The 23,757-nt window shown below is 41.5% G+C and overlaps 1 protein-coding gene across 1 annotated transcript in view; it reads right to left on the bottom strand.

Annotated features, from left to right (window-relative positions):
- Positions 1-23,757, bottom strand: part of GLI2 (GLI family zinc finger 2) — a 185,156-nt gene that overhangs the window by 128,321 nt on the left and 33,078 nt on the right. The window contains exon 2 of the mRNA XM_081885514.1: positions 15,286-15,451. Coding sequence (XP_081741640.1) covers positions 15,286-15,430 — 145 coding nt within the window. The 5' untranslated portion in view covers positions 15,431-15,451. The remainder of the gene's footprint in view (positions 1-15,285; positions 15,452-23,757) is intronic.

The raw sequence follows: 23,757 nt of genomic DNA, 5'->3' as shown, positions 1-23,757 counted from the left end.
AGTTTTGCTATGATGGAAACAAGAGACATGGGGCCTTCTGGAAAACTCTAATGCCCAGGCTAGCTTGTTGGAGTGATACATAGGTTAAAGAGCTGTTACTGCCTATCATAAAAGGAAACCCATCCTCACTTTAATAAGAACAATATTTTCCCCACTCCGTCCATCTCAAATATATATTTATGACCCAAACATTTCTGCATTAAAACTTGCTCCCTTCAAAGACCTCTTTCATGTCCCAAAGGGAATTTTTTAAAGTGATCTTATAGCAGCCGTTACTTATCTTTACAATGCACATAGTTAATGCTTGGAACTTTTACTTTCCTCTATATATTTTTAGCAACCAGCAATAAATTTGGTTTGATTCAGATGTTAGTGACTCTGTGACAATCTGTTGCCTTCCAGATGTTGCTTAGGCACTGTTTTAGTAGCTGGTTCTATAAAAGGCAGCAATCAAATTGGCCTTAGCACACTTCGTCCTGCTCCATTCAAACAGTTCGTTATAAATATTGTTTATCTGTGGAACTGAATGCAATCATTCAGACAACTGTCCTAATTAATGCATTAACTGAGTATTTTAAAATGAGGCTTTAAACTGGAGCACTCTCCTATGGAAGAATTTGTGGTGCTCATTACAAACAACCTTCCATCTCTTGATTCTGGTAATAAGTGACTTGAGAGAAGCTCGCCCTGGAAAATCTGATGCCCAGACGTGCTTCCCAGGATACTTCCATCCTGGGCCACTTACACATTTATTACTTATGTGACTGATACACTGCCTTTTTGGACACAATTGCTCCTTCAAGGTCATGTACAAAATTTCATAAAGTAGAATAATGGTGCTAAAACATTATGAAATAACCATCAAATGAAAACCACATTATCATCCCTTAAAACTGAACCGTAGCAGAAATTAATAAATGCAACAGCAATTAGTAAGAGGCTGACTGAAATAAAAATGCTTTAAAAAGTGCTTGAAAGTTTCTTTTAAAAAATCCAAACACCCCTGTGTTCCTCAGTCATATTTCCTGAGGAAGCGTGAGCCTTAAATGCGGGGCCATCACTGAAAAGGTCCTGTCCTTGGTACTTGTTAGCCTAATACAGGATCAGAGGGCAGTGCATAAAGCTAAGGCAGGTATGTATGGATGCAGGTAGTCTTTCATAATTATGTGTTAGCAATTATTAACAATATTTGTAATAGGGGCAGTACTAGTAGTGGCAGCATTGCAGCATGCCATTTCTTCCAGGATCCTAAAATATGGATTAAGGCCTACTTAAAGCTTGGCATTGTTTAAATGATGAAATCTGTCAGATGTCTTCTGGGGAGACGGGAGGATAATACTGTCAGGTCCTTGTCCTTATGGAAAGATAAAGTATCAGGTGCTGCTGTTCATACTTGGCTTTGAAAAGAGTTGGCAAAAGGTGAACATGGTCTGACCTTCTGAACATCTCTCCCTCAAAGTAACATGCTCACCTTAATGCATTTGCTCAGACTGTCTAACCACTAAAAACTCACGTTCAACCACTAAATGCTGCCTCATTTAAAAGCTAAAGTCATGGAGTCATATGTGGTTTTGACCCCAAAACCATATGCTCATCCGGGTTTGCCTATATTCAGGAACCTCAGCAAATCATTTGGTGAACCTAGCTTTAATGTCAGGTATATAATTAAACCACCAAAGCAAAACCTGGGAGCTGAGCTTCTCTACAGAAAAAGTTCTTAGGCGTCAAGTACAACTCCATACAGGGACCTTATGTGCTGCCTTTAGTTCTGGTCATCTGCTGTTGTTGAGGTCAACAGATCTTTCTTGTTCTTATATTGTACATATTAATGATACAACTGGAAACAAACTGGTGCTAAGAGAGCTACACGTTCCACTGTTCTGATCCCACGATTGGCCTTTGGAAACTTATTCCCCATGTGATTTGTCCGGAAAGTCAGACAGGAAGTGTTGTTATTGTTAGCCACCTTCTGTATCATTTTGTGGAAAGGTGGATCACAACTAACTAACTAACTAACTAACTAACTAACTAACTAACAAAAAACATATTTTGTTAACGCAGCACAGTGCTTTTGATTTCACTCAGCTTGGTGAATTGTGAGCCTGACTGAACAACCAAGAGTCTGTCAGGGAGCCAACAGCACTTTTTTGTACTTTTCTTTTTTATATATAAAAAGCCATTTTCATGTGCATACAGATGACACAGGAAAATTCACAGGCTTCACATCCTGCAGCTGCAAAAAGTAACACAACAAGTATCACCAATGTTTGATCCAAATGCAGTTTGATTCCTTTCCCAAAGCAAACTTCTGGAAAGGAGGAAAGTTTACTAGAGAGAGTACGTCATAATACTTTCACGAAAGCCCACATACACACACACACCAATAAAAAACAACACTTAGCAAAATCATCACCTTTGTGTTGTTTTGTTTTGCTACTTTCTCCAGCTGCTAACACTTTGGAAAGAGCACCAGTGGCTCTAATTACAGGCCAGCATTAGAGAGGTAAGTTCCTGTGCCAAGTACTGTTCTAGCAAGCAAGCTGTCTCAGTGTATTCCTACTTGTATGCGAAAGGAAGCAAAGATGAATAGCAGCGCCAAGATGCAACATGTTACCTGAATAAACAGTGGGAGGAATCAAGTCCCCATTGGCAAAAACAGGATACCGACCAATTTGTATTATGTTGCTCACTTTGATTTAAACAGGTAAAGCCTACGTAAAATATGAGGACACACAAATTCACTCCAGTTATCTGTGAATGAAACTAGCAGTACAAAGTAACTAAGGGCAAAATCGTTCTCAGAACCATTGTAATTTTTTGATAATTGCCTAATCTAAGGAAGCAACTCAAGGAACAGCAGGGCTGAATGCAGTGGCACTGCCAAGCACTGCCATTTGCACTACCCAGGATAGAAGATGGTGGTGTGGCTGGGGAGACAGTATTTGATTTTTGATGAACCAGTTCCAGGCTGATGCAGCAGAGGCAGACTGAGATCAGGCTCCTTTCCAGGAGCTGGGCAAACTGAGGATCTAAAGAAGGGTTTCCCAAACTTCAGTCCTGAGCTGTTTTGGACTACAATTCCCATCATCCCTGAACACTGGTCCTGCTAACTAGGGATGATGGGAGTTGTAGTCCAAAAACAGCTGGAGACCCAAGTTTGGGAAGCCCTAATCTAAATGATCCTTGGTTGGCCCACCTCTACACTGTCTACCTACCATCTGTAGGTAGCACCAGGCTGCCAACAGCTCACACCACTCTAGTGAAATGGGAGCCTGCACAGTAGTATTGACCCTGACCAGCAAAGGTCTTCCATTGCATTCTCAGCCTTCCCCAGTTGCATGGATTATGGGTGTCAGGGCTGTTCTGCTGAATATTTAAACCCAACCTTTGCATTTTACATTGAAAAATTAGTTCCGAGAAGCTGGGACTCATGGACACTCAACAGATCTAGTTTAAACTTCACATTCAAAAGATCAAGTAAAGCCCTGCCTACCTCAGAATGCTGTACCTGACTGTAGCTAGAGGCACACTGTAGAAGGAATATAAAGGCAAGTAGAAATGCAGTCTGTTCCCTTTATTCACTCCTCCAGAACACACAGATTAATAGAGAATCTGGCCAAATGCCAAAACAGAATTAAAGGCGCTTAAATCCCATTGGTTTCAGTTGGGCTTAAAACGTATTTCTGCATTCGGTTGGGGCCCTGATTCTAAGCTTGCTTACTGGTTGTTTGCAGCACATTGTTATCTAAGGAGCCTGATCCAGAGCTCTGTGGATCTATGGTTTCAGTGGTGGCGCGTATGTTTTGGATTACATGACTTTTGACCTCTTTCATCGTTATGATTTGACATTTCCTTTATGTCTACAAACCGATCTGAAACTACGAAGCCACTTACAGCATTGGGCCTTTTAGACATAAGCTAGGCTCGGATAATTTAATTATGTGCAGAAATATCTAACGTCTGGTTTTAACTTTCTATGACCTTTTAGTCCATTTAGTCTTCAGCACAACAGAAAGAGGGTGAAAGCTTCAAGGGAAGGGGAGAGGGAGAAAAAAAAGCCCTTTACTGCCCCCCCCCCCAGTACGGCATGCTTTGTTTTTAAACTCTACATTGGGACTTCTATAGTGATACAAAGGAAGTTATCAAAATCTTGACTTTAGCTGTTTATTTAGAAACGCATCTGCTCTGAGCAGAATTTCTTGGATCTGTTTCAGAGCAGAGAGTAAATTCATGTGGCAGAAAGCTTCTTTTGGAATAAATGTTGTGGATCCCCGACTGAAAAGCTCTTTTACAAACAGCATTCTGATCTCCTCAGGATGTTACTTGGAGAATGCCTGCTCAGAATTCCCCTCGGAACTCTGTGAAAACAGAAAGATGCTAAAAAGTTTTGAAGCTGTTTACATAAATAAGCAGACCGCCAATCAGACAGCCACGAGGCGCCTCAGAGCCTCCACTGAACCAGATCACGGGATGCCTCCTGCCAGTTTTCTAAAACTTTCAGGATCATTCAGCCTTTACATATATCAAGCCTTCACCAATCTCCAGAACATGGATAGGCAAACTAAGGCCTGGGGGCCGGATCCAGCCCAATTAGCCTTCTCAATCCGGCCCACAGACGGTCCAGGAATCAGTGTGTTTTACATGAGTAGAATGTGCCCATTTATTTAAAATGCATCTCTGGGTTATTTGTGGAGCCTGCCTGGAGTTTTTGTATGAGTAGAATGTGTGCTTTTATTTAAAATGCATCTCTGGGTTATTTGTGGGGCATAGGAATTCGTTAATATATATTTTTCAAAATATAGTCCGGCCCCCCACAAGGTCTGAGGGACAGTGGACCGGCCCCCTGCTGAAAAAGTTTGCTGACCCCTGCTCCAGATGTTCTGGACCACAACTCTCAACAGCCCCAGGAAGTGCATCTGGAGGGCACAAGGCTGGCAAAGGTTGGTCTACCAAATTCTTCTCCACCCTCCCCATTTTGAGAAAATGTTATGCACTGAAGTGTCAATCATTCCACCCACCCTTAGGAAATTATTACAGTGGTACCTTGGGTTAAGTACTTAATTTGTTCCGGAGGTCCGTTCTTAACCTGAAACTGTTCTTAACCTGAAGCACCACTTTAGCTAATGGAGCCTCCTGCTGCCGCCACGCTGCTGGAGCCCGATTTCTGTTCTTACCCTGAAGGAAAGTTCTTAACCTGAAGCACTATTTCTGGGTTAGCGGAGTGTGTAACCTGAAGCGTATGTAACCCGAGGTACCACTGTACTGGGGCAAGGGGCTCTTCAGTCAACCTGGTTCTTTGCAGAAAGAGTATTTAATATCACATTGCTCACAGCATCACCTTATTTGTAAAATGAGGTTACTGAGGCATTCCTGGCCTGTGTGCCTTTCCCCATAACCTCAGATGTGTGAAGGATGGGGTTGTAGTTACTAAGTGGAGAGAGAAAGGCGGACTCTGCCAGTGGTCAGAGCTGGAATTTTCTTTTATTTCTTCTCCCACTTGTCCCAGGAACAGGGTCTGCCACAAAAATTCCAGAGCTGCTTTCTGACTCTGATGCAGGAAGGCCACAATACCTTCTGTCTTACAGGAAACACTTGCCATCAGTTGTAGGCAACAATGCTTAGGTTTTGCTTAGAGGACAAACAAGACCATCTGGTGTTTTGAGAAACAGTTACCTAAAGCTGAAATGAATGTTTGTTGGGGGAAGCAGGGTGTATACTGATTACCATTTTACTTTCCATTCTGCCACTCATTTTACAACACATTTGCACCCGATGGGAGGTAAAAATAAATAAATCCCCAGTGTAGCTCAGTTTTCTGTGTAGGCTTCTAACCAGAGAAGACAGAAAGCAGGACCTGGGAAAGAATGAGAATTATCTGGGCCTAGAGATGGTATGAGAAACTTTTGGCCCCATAGATGTTGCTGAACTACAACTTCCATCAGTGCCAGCAAGCATGTCAATGGCCAGGGATGGTGAGAGACGTAGTTCAACAACACCTAGAGGGCCAAAGGCCTAGACAGATCCATGCAAACTGCTTTCTGCCACACTTTGGCAACTGGTGTGTCGCTTGAGAGCACTCACTTTGGAATAGTTGACTGCAAGGGGTCAAAGTTACAGAGCTGTGTAGCAGCTGTACGAGTTTTTGTTGTGTCAAAAAAGCACCCTTTATTGGGACTTGTTGCTCAGTTATTTGTTTCCACACTGCTGTGATGAAGACAGTGGTAGCAAAAGCCGCCGAGTGAGAAAGCAGTGGCAGTGGAAGGAGTGTGGCTTGTGTAATGGTTAATGCTGGCCACTTTTGAAACTGGAAAGTGCCGGCGGGTGGGAGGGGCTTACTTGCATTTATTCTCAATAAATCCTCTCAAGTGTTCTGACCTTGAAGTGAGGGTCCCACAAGTCCTTGTCTAGAGCCACATTAAGCATTAAGCGAGGGAGAGGGAGAGAGAGAGAGAGAGAGAGAGAGAGAGAGAGAGAGAGAGAGAGATCACATGGTACGACATTAATAGAAACGAAATACAAAATCTATGCAAGGTGTTACACTGTGCTTAATTAAACTCACACACTGGGTAAAAAGAACCACACCAAATCCACCTCAGGCTTTGCCGTTAGGTGTCAAGGAAGTAACACATTCCATCCCTTTGCTCCGTTGGCGCTCCACTATCTTTTCAAGGCACGGCGGCCATTCTTTAAGGAGGGTGGGGAATTCAAGCCCCATTTCTAGGTGTCAGTAGTGGAAGTGCAGCGTTTCTTAAGAGCATTCTTCTTTGCCACTTGCCTGACCCCGAGAGCAGTCCCACTGCTCTGCAAAGGCAGCTGTGGAACGCTCTGCCAAACCCTATCAATTATTTAGCGTCAAAGGGAAAAGACTTAATCTGTGTGATAAAAGAATGGATTTTATCTGGAGCTTGTTCTCGTTTAAAAGTGATTTACACAAGCAATCTCCCCAGGCCTTTTCCATAATGTAATTATTTATTTTGTGTTAGCGGCCTTCCTTCAGCTCGGGTTATTTTTATCTGCTGCAGCCTTTAAATAGGAGAAGGGGAAACCCACTAAGTCCCTATTGATCCCCCCCCCAAATAAAGCTTCACTCTTTGAAGAAGAAAAAATACAAGTCTTACAGCTCATTCAAACTTTGCCTTAAAATATTTATTCCATGCATGGGAGTTATCCATCTATAGATAGGGTGGTGGATGTTAAGGTCTGCATCACATGGAACAAAAACCCGCAGATAAGACATTTCATTTACCTACAGTGTTGACTGTAGCACTTGAGAGCCATGCTGATACTTGACAGCAGGTAAAAAGGGATGCCAAACACATCTTGGAAACTGGCACTTGGTCCTGGGCCTCCATACCCAATAAATACATGTATGCCTTTCACATGCTATGGAGAACACAGTGTATGGGCAGGCACCCATAATTTCCTTAAACTGTGGCAACTTCCACAGTCAATCTTCTTTATACACGTTTAATCTCAAAGAGGCCCCGAGTTGTCCTGCTGCATAACATCAACTTCAGAGTTCTGGAGACTGAAGAAATTCTGAACATCTGGAGCAGTCCTTAAGTAACATTATGGTACAGCTGGAGAAAATCCAAGGGAGTAATCAGTGACTATACTCTACCGGTACAGAAATAACAGAATTGCCCTTCCAAAAGAATAGCAAGCCATATTCTTGCTCAAATCCCAACCCTGAAATTGTGGTTTCAGAGAGTTTATTCTACTTAACTTGCAAAGGACCTGTGGTCTTACAAGGAGCTGTACTTTATCCAGGAGCTCAGGTTTTGCAAGACTTGTAGCTTGTAGAAGGGCTCCCTCTGAAAATGCTTTAAACCATTAAGTTCCGCTCTTAGAAACAAACTGAACTTTGAACTTAACATACAGTGCGAATCCTAACCATGGGTGGAAGTGGGACTTGTTGCGATGACCTCCTGCCAGTGCAACTGGTTTTGTTGAATCTGCCCCGTTTCTACTAAGAAGTAAGTCCTACTGCATTCAGGTAAATGGGTTTAGGATTGCAGACTAAGAAACGTAGTAAATTTCAGTGAAGCAAAACTGACTAAAACAAAAGCATCTGTTTTCTTTAAAGGTGGGGGCGGGATATCCAGGACATGGTAACCTGCGATTTTTTAAGATGAAGATGTTTTAACAGGACCAACTTGCCATATAAGATTCTTTCACCGGTCCTCAATAAAATTGCCTCCAGCTCATATGTTCAGCCAGGGGTATTGCTGAAATAGTGTGGATGAGGGTTGGTGAGAGCTCTTCCTATTTTGATTTTTGTCATAATTAATATAATTGTGCGAGCTGTCTTAACTTATGTTCAGTTTCCCCCCACGTGGTGTGTGTCAGATGTTTTGCACTGAAACTCTCTTCATCCTTGACCATGCTGGCTAGGGCTGATGGGAGTTGCAGTCCAATACCTGAAGGGTACCATGCTGGTGAAGAACAACCTAGTTCATGAGTAGGCAAACTAAGGCCCAGGGGCCAGATTCGGCCCAATCGCCTTTTAAATCTGGCCTGAGGACGGCCCGGGAATCAGCGTGTTTTTACATGAGTAGAATGTGTGCTTTTATTTAAAATGCATCTCTGTGGGGCATAGGAATTCGTTCATCCCCCCCAATATAGTCCGGCCCCCCACAAGGTCTGAGGGACAGTGGACCGGCCACCTGCTGAAAAAGTTTGCTGACCCCTGACCTAGTTCAATACTGCATAGTCCATCTGATGGAAGGTTTCCCCAGCTCTGCTACCTAACATCCAATAACTGGAGATGGCAGGGACTGAACCTAGGACCTTACATGTGACAAGTATGTGCTCTATCAAGAAAGACTCACAAGGTCTAGAAGCCCTCAGATTAACTGCAAAGGAAAAGGAACAGGAACCGCCCAAGTCTATACTGTAGTTATGAGGATTGATCTACAGCAAAATTCACTGCCCACTCATTCTTATTACACTCTTCCCTCTTCTACATTACCTGATAATGGAATTCTCCTGGCAGCAAAAAAAAAAAAAAAAAAAATATCAGAAGAAACCTGCTGAATCAGGCCAAAGGCCAACCTAGTTCACCATCTTGTTCTCCCAATGGACAAGCAGATGCGGGACCCAAGCACATCAGCAATCTCCTCACTTGCTTTTCCTAGCATCTGGTACTCAGAGTCATACTGCCTCTGATGATGGAGGTAAAACTTCCCTCTGCTTTTCTGGGATCTTCCAACATTCGGTTTCATCACATGTCCCCATTTCTAGTCTTAAAGGAGAAGGAGAAAAACTTCTGTCTATCCTAGGGTTGCCATATTTCAAAAACTGAAATTCTGGACAGAAAAGAAGTTGTTGACCTTTTTTTTTTTTGCTTGCGGCTGCAGTATTCCCGACATATGGCAGCCATAGCACTTCTCCACACCACGCTTTTCTAATTTATTTCTGTAACTTACAACATTTCTGTAACTTACAACATTTTATGAATCATCTACAATCTCTAACAAACTAAAATACATGACAACATCATAGGTACAACAAGAAAGTATTATGTGCAATCAAATAAAATTAATGCCCCCCCCCCATTCATGCTGAAATAAAAATGTCTTCACACCCAGCCAAGATCCATAGAGTGCTGGCATCTGCTTCTCCTCCACTGGGAGGCTGAACGCTTCATCATGTCTATGGCAATCCAGTACACGTCAATGCACAGTTGCAGATTATAAACCCTTAGAGTGGAAATCATACATTTTGAATGTCTCTAGGCCATGGAACAAGACTTCACACACCGTTTTTTTAGGAGTGTCCATTTCCAAATTGCCTAGGGCATGTTTTGCAATATGCGTCATACAGAATGAACTTCACTTTAGGATGTTGCTGCTGATGGACATACTAAAAGCAACAGAGATGATGGATGGAAAAGGCATTTAGTAAGGCCATGGAAATTTCTGTTCAGCCTTCAGAGATGCACCTAGGATGGGTATCGGTTAAGCCACTTTACAGCCAGATAGATAGCTTCAAACAACATTTCAGCTGCCTGCCAATAATTCACAAAGTATCTCCTTATCCTGCATTCTTACTACAGTCTGTTTCCATGACTCCAACACCAGAGGAATTGGTCTAAATTTGTAGCCATTTCCTCTGTTCTACAGTGTGCCATGATTAGCTACATCTGTTATGCAGTTAATTGGGGGAAGAACTGGTGCTGATGTTAACTCTGGGGTTCCCTTAACTACGTTTAAGAGTTTAGGAACAAGCCACGAGACTGAGTGCTCCTTTGCTAGAATGAATTTCCTTCTGATCTGCAGTGCAGTTAAGGGATTCATTGTTAAAACCAATCAAGTGCTGCAATTAAAGCAGATACTTAGTTTGCACTGACACCTTGACTGAGGTAGAAGGAATAAATTTTCTCAGGGGAGATGCAGGGCAGGAGGTAGAGAGCACCTGATTCAATGCTTTGTCCCAGTCCCTGGTCCTCTGGGCTGTTCCATCATAAGAAAAAATAAGAGAAAAATGAACTTAGATGGCATAGACTCCTTATTAGAGGTCGCAGGAGCCAAAAGATGGTCGGGGGAAGGGCCAGAAGGTGGCCTGAACAATGTTAGTCAATGTGAACCCTGTGGAGAGATCTGAACACTTTATTCACACAGTTTTCTCAGGCTAAGACATTCCAATCTACTCCAACAGAAAACAGCTTAAGGAGAAAAGAACTTTAGAGGCCTAGAATTTGAATTAATTTGCAATATATAAGTATCTCTTCTGCTGCTCTTTTCTGGTGAAACTAGGCAAACAAGTCTCTAGAGCTGTCACTGGCTTGCCAAGGAGGATAGGTTAGGCGACTTTAAGTGGCAGTTTCTATTTTCTTATTCCTTTAATTCTAAGGAACACACACACAGTTGACATTTTTATTGGTTTGTTTATATGAGGTCTGCTGGGATTCTCCTTTCCTTCTACCTTCTCTTTCCCATGCTCATGGCTGACCCACCTATCTATCTTGTCAATCCTCATGACTTTTGGGGGGACGATTCAATCTGTGTTGCTTACATAGACTGCTTGGGAATCAGAGTGGAAAAAGCTGCTTCCTTCTAGTCCCAACTGTATCACTGAGGCTGAACAGGTGATTCTAAGTGTCTCTTTTGGTCCGTTTATCATTAGATATAATTTTAAAGCTCTTTGAGAGTTTACTGCAGCCATTTTGCAACTGTGTGTCCCACAAGAAGCACATTAGGGGTTCAGTGATGAGAAGCTTGGTAATGGTGGGCAAGGTTTTCTGAAATAAAGCTTGTCTGTCCCCCTGAAATGTACAGCCTCCCCTTAGGGGATGTTAGTGTTCAGAGTCTCCTAGGGTACCCACTCCGTTTCTGTGGGCTGATAGTTCAGCCCAGCAAAGGGAAAGGTTTGGACAATAATTTTGGCAGATCAGACCCACTATATGCAGCTGAGTTAGGATGTGCCTGTTCCCACTGCCCAGCTGGCATGCTGGTCATCCAGTCCACTCAAGTGATGGTGCATCTGAAGTCAGCCTATGCATGTAATATCCAGCACACAATCTCCATCAACTTTGGGAGGGCCCAGCCCCCTCAAATATTTTATTGGGGGCGTTGGCATGACATTGGATATCAACTCAATTGGGATATCAAATCAATTGGACAGGGGAGAAAATGCTTTCTTGACCTCATCTACAACAGCCTTTTAGACCCTTGATCTGAAGAAGTAGTCTATTGGAGCCTCAAATTAAAAAAACCCACACAGAATATTCTTCGTTCTGCAGCATTAATGTACCCTGTACAATATTCCATTCCAACAGTTCTGTACTTAAAAGCACATGTGCAAGGTGACGGGTTTTTATTTAATCAACCAAGGCATTAATTTCTGAGAAATATTACCTAGGGTAAAGAGTACATCTTGGTTTTCACTGGCTCCAACCTTGGCTTTCCCATGTTTACACCAAATGACTTGTTGGACTTCATTATACACGAAGTATTTCCATAGATCAGAGGCAGTGAGACCTATGCAACTAACATAAAATAAATTACCACCCCATGATAAATGGTTCTATTAGCAATCCAGATTGTTAAACTCCGATAGAACAGAATGGAGGGAGCACCAGCCCATTCATTCTCCCTCCGGCAGATACCAAGTTGTAAATAGGTTATTTTGTGTGTAAATAACACATTAAAACTCAGCATTAGCTGTGTCTTTTGATAGAGAGGAAATTGTTCCAAATAAATAATCCCGGACAGGAATGTAAAATAAGCCAGATTTAATAGTGCATGCCTCCTGTAGCCGTGTTAAACATGACTAAAATGATAAACCCCAGAATATACTAATAGTAAACCATGCTCTGACATCAAAGTAATGAGGCCATATTTTTACCCAGCTTTAGAAATGCTAAAATTAGTCTTGACAGAGCTAGACATCAGGGGGGAAATGCTGCCAACGTAAACACCATCAATTCTCCAAGCTGGTATTTGTGTCATGAGGGGTGTGCATTATTGTGGGGTTCGGGGGGGGGGCATACAGTTAACGATAAGGCACTTGACACTTTCAATTAAGAGCTGAAACAAATATTTACAAACGTTCAACATTCATTAAATTTTCTAATTTGACCAGCCAGTTTTTAAAACAAGGTATTTCAATTTCAATTTTATATTTTGAATGTGATTCTTCTTTTACTTCAAAATATAAATGCTTTTAATATGGTATCTCTTGATTGTTTTGAGCTTGACAGAATTCACATATGAACTGTCAAATACTGATTACTACTACATATTAGCCATCAAATACTACTAAATACCAACCAGATACTGGTGAGTATGACATAGTGATCCTATTCAAATGGCTTTCAAAGTAAGTTTGAAGCCTAGAACCATATTGGCAGTGCTAGCAATGCCTTCTGCATGTCACCTACTTGGTTGGAGGTAGGTGATGGAGTATGCTTGCCCCAATTACTCATTTTTCAGCTGTATTAGACAATAAGGTTCCATGGATAAGCCAGCTAGAATATCAGATGAAATACCTCTTGACTTCTTTTGGTGGGAGTCTCTCAGGCATATTACAGCCCTCAACCAAGATCTGGGAAATGTTGCTGACTGACTACCATCACAATGTGGTGTTTGGACGCTACTGTTTCTAAACTTCCAATTACCTGAAATTTCAAGCTGTCATTTTATAATCCACACTAAACATTTCAGTGCATTTATACCAATACAAAGCATCATGAGCTGGGCCTGGCTTTCCCTTAGGGTAGTGGGTGGTAAGCACAGCACTGTTGTACCATAGCAGTATTATGCGGTTGTTCAAAAATATGGGGCGGTATTATGGAAATATTTTGTGCTAGTGCAAGGTGATTTCCTTCCTTCTCCCACCCCTGCTTGTCCCCTGCGCTGTCCACAAATCTGCTCCAGAGGACGGAGGGAAAGCCAGAACAGATTCAGGGGACAGGTAACGTAGGGGGAAAACTTTCTGCTACACAAGGAGAAATCCTTGCATTGATGGAGCATTCACCTTAGAACTATGTTGAGTACAACCCATGGTGTACAGTTGTGTGGCTGGTTTTAATGGTTTTATCTTGTATTTGAGACATCTCTCAATAATGTTCTTTCCAGAGCTAGTAACATTTGTTGTTGTTCTGTTTCGACAGTGATCTCTAAAAGGTTTTCCCCACTGCTCACCCCTTAACCATTGTCCTGCATATTTGATGCTTTTACAGAAGAACAACAACTGGGAGGTTTCTTTTTGAACAGGTGAAATATAGACTTACACCTTTTGAAATTGTAAGTAGTTATAAAGAAAGAGATGGGAATCTTTCTCACTTCCCCTGGCAAGCCCATGTTATCTACCAAATAGCCAAGAAAACAAAGAAAGCTGATGGCAAGGGGTGGGGTGGGGAACTTTTCCTACATTCTTCTGTTCAGGGGACTATATAGTGTCAAAAGAATGAGGCAAAGATATATTCTGAAACACAGTCTTGTCCAGCAATGAGAAATATTTTTGAAAGGCCAAAAATCAGCTGAAAAAGTTTATGCAGCTGAAAATGCCACTTGTCACATTCCACCGGTCAAGTCTCAGCTAATTTGTTCCTTCATTTCCTGCTGTGAGAGGTCATTCTGTCCCATGCAAGGAAAACAAGGAGTGGTTGGTGTCTAACCAGAGCAAGCAACAGTTCTCTGATTTTGCTGTGTGTGATTCCCTCTTACAACAGCAAATACCAACAAGTTCCCAGTCAGTTGTACACAAATGTAGGGTTCAGCGAGCAATCCACAGCATACTCCCAGGCAGTTCTGGTTTGCAAATCCCCATTTTTACTAGAGTTAGGTTTCTCTGGGAGATACCCAATTAATGAGGCCCACAGGCCAAATACAGCCCCCAGACCTCTCAGACTGGCCCTCTGTACTCTGCCCAGGCTATGCCCTCTTTTTGGAGCCAGAACCATTACTGGCCCTGCTTTGCATTCGCCTCAAGTCGCTTTACCTGGCTGGAATGTATCCTCCAACTGTCGTAGTATCTTTTGCTTGCCAGGATAGAAGGTGGAGAGTTGTGTGTCTGGCTACACTCACTTTTGCTACGACAACTATTTCTATGCAGCCTGTGGAAAATTGCTCCTGAGGCAATGTGAGCCCCTTGAAGTAAGTCATACTCAGAGTTGAGCCATTTAAATCAATGGATCTTTTGGATATAATCCTCTGTTAATAAGAGTCTTTAGTTTTTTCAGGCTAGCCACTTTTCCCATATTCTTTCTGATTCACGTTAGTCACTATGGGGCCATCATGATCTGAATTCCTTTTATGCTTTTATATTAACGTTAAAAACACACACATACACACACACACACAAACCCTAAATTAAACAACAATCAGCTGTTTGGGTAAATAGTTCGATTTTTGCTGCAGGACAGGACAGGACAGGACAGGACAATAGCAAAATAAACCACAAAACCTGTAAATTATGGTGTTCTCTGCTGGAAGACAGAACACTTTGCATTCCCCTCCTGAAGATGAATTACTCTGTTCATTCCACACAGGCATCCAGGAAACAGCAACAACTGACAATCAGTACTATCTCTGGAGTTAATTTGAATGCAAAAGCCACATGCGTCTCAAAACAGGTCCAGGTTACTCTCTGTGAAGGCATGGGATCTGCAGTCTGTCAATTTCCAGTTGCTTTAACTTTCTAAGACCAAGAGCCCCAATAAACTCAGCATATTCACACATGAACATATGCCTCTGTTCATATTAAAACCTAACAGTCTAATGAAAAAGAGCCCCTGTTGCTTTCAAAGTGTGGGAAACAAAACAACAACGAAAAAAGTACCTCCTTGTGTCACTGCTGCTGCTGCGGCTGCTGCTAAAGGAGTTGTTTTCTTCGTTGTTTCATTAAAACCACTGCCTTCCAGAAGGGCATTTTTCCCTTCTTTCTTTCCAGCAGCAGTTGAAGTGGATGTTTCCATCTTAGACATACATATTCCAGCTCCCCAGTCCTTAAAAACAAAGAAAAAAATAGCAGTTCAGACATTTCTTCTGTGAAAGATGCAAAAAAAAAAAAAAATCTGGATTCATGGAGGACGATTGATCCCATTCCAAAAAATAATTAAAAACACAAACATTCATAGATCTGTTTAATTGCTCACCAAGTCTTCGTTAAGCTATTGTAATTATTACCAGAAAGAGCACGAATCCCCAAAAGTGCCAAGCTTTCAACTTTAAAATAATAATAATAATTTAGAGTTGACTTCCTGCCAACAGTAAAATTATTTTTACTTTTGTAAATCTAAAGTTGCCTTGCGTGCCAGCAGCCAAGGTAAAAAGAAAAAGCTTTTGGTCTGGACTACTTATTAAAAATTGCATAGGTAACATCACTTAAGAATCTTAAAACATTTTATATCCTTCAATGGGGATTCTTTGAAAATTGTCCATTCTCAAAGCTTTCCGCAGCCATAGCAATTGCATAAAATTGCAGGAATTAATGATATTAGTAAAGAAAATACACTTCTGGGAAACCACGTCTACGGATTTTGAGCTTAAATAAAATTTACTGTCGGTTTGTTTTGTTATTTTTATTTTACTTTAAAGGGAGATCAACAATGCACATGATTCTGCCAACTTTAAGCATTTTAGATCTTATAATTAAACTAAGGCTGTACTTTAACTTTCCCACTGAATGAACAGGACACAGCCTAGGACGTTTTACCACACTAGGCAAAACTAAAAATGCCGCTGTATATATGCACACATGAGGCAGCCAGGGGAGTGAAATGAGACAGACAGTGCTGAGTGGGGATGCAGTGGTGTAGCAAATCCATTGCAGCTGGGCAGATCTGCCACCTGAAGCAATGGCCTCACCCTGCTTCATGGGCTGGCCAACCCTGACAGGACAAATTTGCTTAACTTTGGCTGGATCCTCACGCCTTATACATTTCAGCATATGAGAGAGATGGCAGTACTAAATTATTATACAGTGTGAAAAAAAATTCCGCATCTCAACATGGGGTGGAATTCAGTGTCACGCTATTACAAATGTTTCATCTGCACAAGAATTCCAGCTTGGTCCTGCCTCTCCCCCCACTGTGTGCTGTTCTGGGAATTTCCCCAAACCCCTCAGAGTCAATTTCGAGAGACGTGAGGGGGTGGAGAGTGGGCAGGGTGAAGTCCCCCTGCACAGGTGGAATGGGAGTCCTCCGGTGAATCCTGCCCAGAAAACACAACCTTACACACACACAACAGAAATGGCAATTTAACTTCTTGAGTATACTCATGGGTGTCTCAGGTGGGGGATACTGCCTCCCTGGAATCCTCAAAGTATTTCTTTATTTTAACAGACACATGCACATCCACCAAGTAAATAAGAGGCTTAGAGTGATCTCTGAGGCCACTTATTGAGAGTGGCTGCCAGACTTGGACTCTCTGCACTTTTCTGAAGGAGAACCTTCCTGGGCCAGATGAAAGCTTCTTCTTCTTGCTTAATGATGCTGCTTCTGCAAATGTTAAAATAGCAACCATGATGTAAACCTCAAAAGAGACAGTATCCAGGTTCAAGCAGGGACAGGGCATGGGAATATCCCCACTGACAATACCGAGGCAGCTACCAGCACTGTACAATTTGAAAGACAGAAAAAGACTAGCTATAAGGAACTACACTTCGAAAGAACTTATACAGTGGTACCTCGGGTTACAGACTCTTCAGGTTACAGAAACTTCAGGTTATAGACTCCGCTAACCCAGAAATAGTACCTCAGGTTAAAAACCTTGCTTCAGGATGAGAACAGAAATCGCGTGGTGGCAGCGCGGCAGCAGCAGCAGGAGGCCCCATTAGCTAAAGTGGTACCTCAGATTAAGAACAGTTTCAGGTTAAGAATGGACCTCCAGAACGAATTCAGTTCTTAACCCGAGGTAGAATTGTACAATGCTGGGCTCCTACAGAAAGTTATGACTTCAGGCATGATAGTATGAGTCCAAAAGCATTTTGCTATGCATTGCTTTCTAAATATTCTCCTTGGTTAACATACTCTGCTGTCATTACCTTTTATTCCCCCAATCAATAGTATGAGGAGCACAGGACATATTCATTACCAAAGTTTGTACCAACTACAAAGACTTCAATGAAGGTGCAAGAGTGCTCACAAAGTGGATGCCATAGAGGTTCTAACTTCCTTTCTGGCATGAACAGGAAAAAAAGCTACCAACTGAGCAGCAACAAACACACCATTCAAAGTAATTCACTATAAAATGAAGGATCAACATAGGAAATGTTTTATTTGGGCTATTTGCACTAATTAAGAAATGCAGTATGAGATTAGATCATCACCCCCCCGAACTTCAGAGCATGGGAAGTCACCCAAAAGATATATAATTTGGCATTGAATATTTGACTTTTTTGATTGTGTTATAATTTGGAATGTTTTAATGTGGTTTTTATTGGATTGTTAAAATGGAAAAATTAATAAATATTGTATTAAAAAAAAGCAAAGTAATTCACTACATACTAAGCAAGGCGGAGTTGTCCTGATTTCCTTAATCAAAAACTCATGATTACAAAGGAACCATGCATGTCTTCAAATTTGTTAAACACTTCACTCTTTCTTATATTGAAGAGATAAAGAAGAAAGAGTCTTTTTCTTATTAAAAATGGATCATGCACCCCCCCCCCTTTTTCACACACAACTCTTAAGAGTCACATTTTAGCCAAGGACATCAGTAGTACATTAGACATCCTTAGGACTGGAGCTCATTATGCTTCCTGGAAAGCACACAAAGTAACTCGGAATAAGTGAGACTTTCACTGTCAAGAGATGCAAAACTTGAGAGCACAATAAAAAGATGACACGGCTTTGCAATCTTCTGTGGTTTCTGGTATACCCACAACAAACAAACCCTAAAAAGATCCAAAGAGTTAACACCTGGATATTAGTTCCTAAACAATTAGCAAGCCTTCATAGAGGCCATTCTAACCTCCATATGAAAAGATATCAGCTCTTCTAAACAAGCCGTAAGATGTTGGTGCAGAAATATGATTGCACAAGCTTCTCAGCTGAATATTTGTCTAAATGACATCCTTCTTCTATATTTGTGGTTAGTAGGTTGAACATACAAGATACGGTTCTTGAGAAATTTATTCACCTCCTACTCCCATTTCTTTGTTTTTTGTTGTAGGAGGAAATTGAAAAGAAGTGAGAGAGCTGTTACGGGATAGGTGAATCCTTGCATAATGATCTCAAGCCCCAGAGCATGAGAAGCTGCCTTATACTGAATCAGACCATTTATCCACCTAGTCCAGTATTGTCTACCCTGCAGGTTCCAGGCTGCTGTCATGACTAGTCCTACCTGAAGATGCTGCAGATGCAACCTGGGACCTTTAGAAGGCAAAGCAGATGCTCTACCACTGAGCTGCAGCCCCAATTGTGTTTCTTCAAGTCCTTCACCATCAAGTGATTGCCAGGATTCACCCCCGACTGCTGCTGTAGGGGATGCAAAATTGCCTTAGAGCAGCATCTTTCAGTTTGGTTCTAAATGTGTTTATTTCAAGTAATGCTGAATAAGAAGAAAACCAAACCATCAAGGTTGGGCCATAAAGAATTGATTGTTCAGAGCTACTAACACACAGGCAGAATTATTTGTTAGTGCTATTGTTAATTTATTAATTGGAGTATATACTTCTGGTTTTTCTGGTGTTATAAAACAAACAGAACAATTTTAATCTGTTTGCATTGTCCTTTGTTAGCCCTCTTGAGTCTCTTCTGAGAAAGAGGTGAGGTAGTTTTTTAAAAAACAAAAATAAATAAATGTATTCAGAACTATGTCCCACTGACTTTAGCAAGTGTGCGCAGGGTATGTGAATCAAGAAATAATAAAGTGATTATTAAATATTTGCATTTAACAGTTAAATCCTTCTCAAGTGCTAGACTGAAAGGAAATATATATATAAAGAATGTAGTCGCCTAATCTTTGGGATTTAAGCGACTTAGTATACATAAGTCTATAATTATTTGCTGATTTAAGGGTACTGGCTGACTGAGCGAATTAGAAAGGGAATACACGGTCTTTCACCTCTAGGTCATGGGGTCAGCAAGTCAATAATGACCAAAAGTTCTTCCCAACTGACAGCCAAGCCCCACTGAAGAAGCAATAACTGAAAGTAATTAGAGCGATGGGCCAAGGAGTGACCCAGCTGCAATGAGGCTCAAACTCAGCCACTCTGCAATCTGAAGGAAAGCAGCCAGTCATTGAGGACTTCCACATACCTGTTTGTGTCGCTGAAATTATCCTTGATATTTCACTCATCACAAAACCATATCAAGAATGGGAGCTTCAGAAATTACTTTTGGAAATATCAAAATCAGTCAAGATGTTTGTTCCCTGCTTATGCTGTCAATTTTTTAAACAGTCCATTTTTAGCATCCTGACCAAAGCTATAATTATTTATTATAGTTTATAATACTGGCCTGAAAGAGAAAGAGGAGGTGCAGTTGATATATTTGTGAGAGATTATTTTTTGCTAAACAATACTATCAAATCCATGTCAGAGTCTCTTAAGGAATAGAATGGGAGTTCATATTTCAGATAATCATATACAGTGCTACCTCGGGTTATATACGCTTCAGGTTAAATAAGCTTCAGGTTACAGACTCCACTCACCCAGAAATATCACCTCGGGTTAAGAACTTTGCTTCAGGATGAGAACAGAAATCATGCTCCGGCGGTGCGGCAGCAGCAGGAGGCCCCATTAGCTAAAGTGGTACCTCAGGTAAAGAACAGTTTCAGGTTAAAAACGGACCTCTGGAATGAATTAAGTACTTAACCCGAGGTACCACTGTAATTCTGCTCACTGAAACTTCCATAGGCTTCCCTGACCACCTGATTGAAACAAAGTCCACCTGCCGGCAGAATGCTACCCAGGACAACAAGCCTGCACACAACCAGGTTCCCTCCCCCAAATTCTGGACACATGTCTTGCTTTGCTTTTTTTATACTGGGAGAAGGAATACATGCCAGCTGTTTGATGAAGCCTCCCAACCCCACGATTGGTGGCACCATGACAAGCATGCAGATTTCGATGAGACACTGCTTTTGAGCAGCCAGCTGACATGTCACGGATTTTCCATTTCTCCTTTTCATGGCAGGATGCATCAAATGACTTTAAAATTGTTCATCTCGCCTGACATCTTGACGCTAACTTTGTGGTGGCTTTATTAATAAAAATACTAAGGCAGCTTTATTATCAATCATTACAGTGGCTAAAATTCTCTGTTACTGAAGAATGTGTAAAGTTGTCTTTTGCAAAATCAGACCACAGTCTACATTTCTGAGGATGCCAAATGTATCTTTTTAATGAGGAATAAAGTTAGTTTTATTTAAAACAAAAACAAAACCTTTCTAACATCCCTCCTCCTCCTACCCACACATTGCTTTTTATGCACTCAGTCCTCAGGTTTTTCCACTGCTATATGTAAAACAGAATTTATAAACCCACTGATGGATTATCCCTACAGAGAGCCATTTAGCATGGGGGGGAAATCCAAAAGGAAGCTTCATTTTATTTACTAGTAAAGGTAATTCAGAAGTAGCTACCTAGCAGAAGACCTTGTGTGGTATTCAGACACGACCCTTTCCTCAGTCAATACTCAAAATTTAAAAAAAAATCTTAACCACATCTCTGCAGGAAGAAAGCTAGGCACTTGATCTTGACACCAAGAGTGATTGTGGCATTTTGGAGCTGCAGTATATAAATCTGTTGTGATGCTAAAATATTCAGAAATGCCCGAGATCTCAACAAGGAAACTGCTTTATGATTTGCCCTGGATGACCCCAGCTATTTTAACAGCTGCATTATATTTAATGAAAGAGAGATATCCCAACGGGATTTCAAAGAAAACAACTCAGAATCACGTTCTGAGGAAAACAAAAGAGTGTTAAGCACAGCCCACTTGGTCTGCGTATAATGGCCAGAACTGTTTTCTGAGCACGGAAACAAATCACAAGTTTAGGGAGCAACAAGCATCCTAGGAAGAATGCATGTCATTTGGATTTGTCCAAAACAGCATGTGCTGTCTGCTAAAGGAGTCTTTTATTTGTTTACAACATTCTCATACTGCCCATTCATGAAAAATATTCTAAGCAGTGTACAGAACCATGATATCTGAAACACAGCATAGACACAAAATCAGAACCAATTTAATTATTGCTGAAGTACAGCTAGTCTGACACTGCCCATCCCTCAGTAACAGTCCCTTTTTCGTAGAGACACAGTTTTAACAAAGCTATGCTTAAGCATGGATGAATCCAGGAGTTTCCATTTCAACCAGCATACACTGGCTGCATCCATATAATTCTCCAAACTATGGAGGGCTTGTTCTTTAGACCATGGTTTGGGGTATTATATTCCTACATTAGGTCATGTTGCCAATACTTTCATGTGAATTTTGGAAAATATGACATATTCCAGGCCAACTTTATCTAGCTTTTTCAAGACACTTGAACATTCTGTGATTTTTTTAGTTCATCGTGCTAGACATGTTCCTTCCTCCAATGTGGATTTATTAAAAAGTATAATAAATAGGCCATGGGACGCGGGTGGCGCTGTGGGTTAAATCACAGAGCCTAGGACTTGCTGTTCGAAAGGTTGGCGGTTCGAATCCCTGCGGTGGGGTGAGCTCCCATCATTCGGTCCCAGCTCCTGCCCACCTAGCAGTCCAAAAGCACCCCTAAGTGCAAGTAGATAAAAAGGGACCGCTTTCTAGCGGGAAGGTAAACGGCGTTTCCGTGTGCGGCACTGGTGCTGGCTCGCCAGATGCCGCTTAGTCACGCTGGCCACGTGACCCGGAAGTGTCTTCGGACAGCGCCGGCTCCCGGTATCTTGAGTGAGATGAGTGCGCAACCCTAGAGTTGGTCACGACTGCCCCTGACGGGCAGGGGTACCTTTACCTTTTATAATAAATAGGGGGGTGGACTTTTTAACTATAACTCTCAGTGATGCCAAAACAAAATTTTCATTGAAAAATTAAATGAAAGGATGTGGCGTCTCTATTTCATTTGTTCTCTTCCAGGGGCTATTTATAAGAGGAAATGGCCTTGCCATACTTCTCTAACTTCCTATGAATAAAACAAAGTTCCAGCCAAGTGTTTTAACACTGACTCAACACAGTGACTGCTGTGCTATCTTTTGCAACTTGTAAGATCCTGTTCCAGAATGAAATCCGTTTCTTCATCTCACTCTTCTCTGCAATGCCAGCTACACTGCAGAAGTAAAAACAAATCTAACTTGGTACAATGTAACAGAATCGTACCTCACAGATTTCTCTTAGCAGTGTCTACTGGGTTCCTCAAAACAGGACACTTCTTTCTATTTACATATTAACAGCAAAGTGTACTTGCAATGTTGAGATGGAGAAAGGATCAGCCTAAGGTGACCAGCACAATAGTCATATATGAAGAATGACAACCTCCAGCAGGGTATTTTCCTCATGCAAAATAAAACAAATACTGTAAGGCATTGTGCTGGAGTATGTATGACTGGCAAGGAGATTAGTATGGAAAATGCTGCGATTTGGGATTGGTTTTCTAATCCCTAATCCCAGAAATACTGTGTTATTAAATTTGATTAGGTGGGAGAGTGGCTAGCCACGTGGGCTTCAGTGGTCATTGCTTATTTCCACATTGCTGATTTTGAAACTCATAGAAAACTGTTCTTAACTTGGGAAATTTAGGTATTAAATTAAAATTTAGAGATTGAGATGGTGGGACTGACCACATGGCTTCAGGTAAATCTGTCAGTGTTTATTTCCAAACACCTTATTAGTGAAGCTTATAGATGGCTAAACTAACTTAGAAAATTTAGGTACCCTTTTAAAATAAAAAACAACAACAGCCCTGAACCCTCACCATACTTATGTGTGCTGAAGGTTCTCATTGACTTCTTTGGGATTTGTTTGAAGGCTACAGCCTTTGTTTTTTAAGAAGGTAAAATATTCAATGCTCGTTGACTCATCTGTCCCCCACAACAGTAAACAAGGTGAGTCAGTGGATGTATGATGTTGCAAAGGGTTCTCCAATATGGCACCCACAGCCACACATGTGCCCACAGAGGCTTCCTGTGATGCCCACAGGATCACCCCCATTGCCTCTCCCTCTGATGAAATTAGGCTTGAAAGAAGCATTCTACATAGCTTATATGTGTGTAGAATGTCCAAAACAGAGACTTAAAGTGGAAACCATATGTGGAGTCCATTGTGGACATTTGTATGGACACACAAACTGATTCCCACAATCCATCTGCCCTCTACTTTGAGGAGTA

Source organism: Podarcis melisellensis, assembly GCF_964234715.1.
Source record: "Podarcis melisellensis genome assembly, chromosome: 1".
In the NCBI taxonomy this organism is placed as follows: domain Eukaryota; kingdom Metazoa; phylum Chordata; class Lepidosauria; order Squamata; family Lacertidae; genus Podarcis; species Podarcis melisellensis.
The sequence above is the reverse complement of the archived record's forward strand: the minus strand, read 5'-3'. Positions and strand labels throughout refer to the sequence as shown.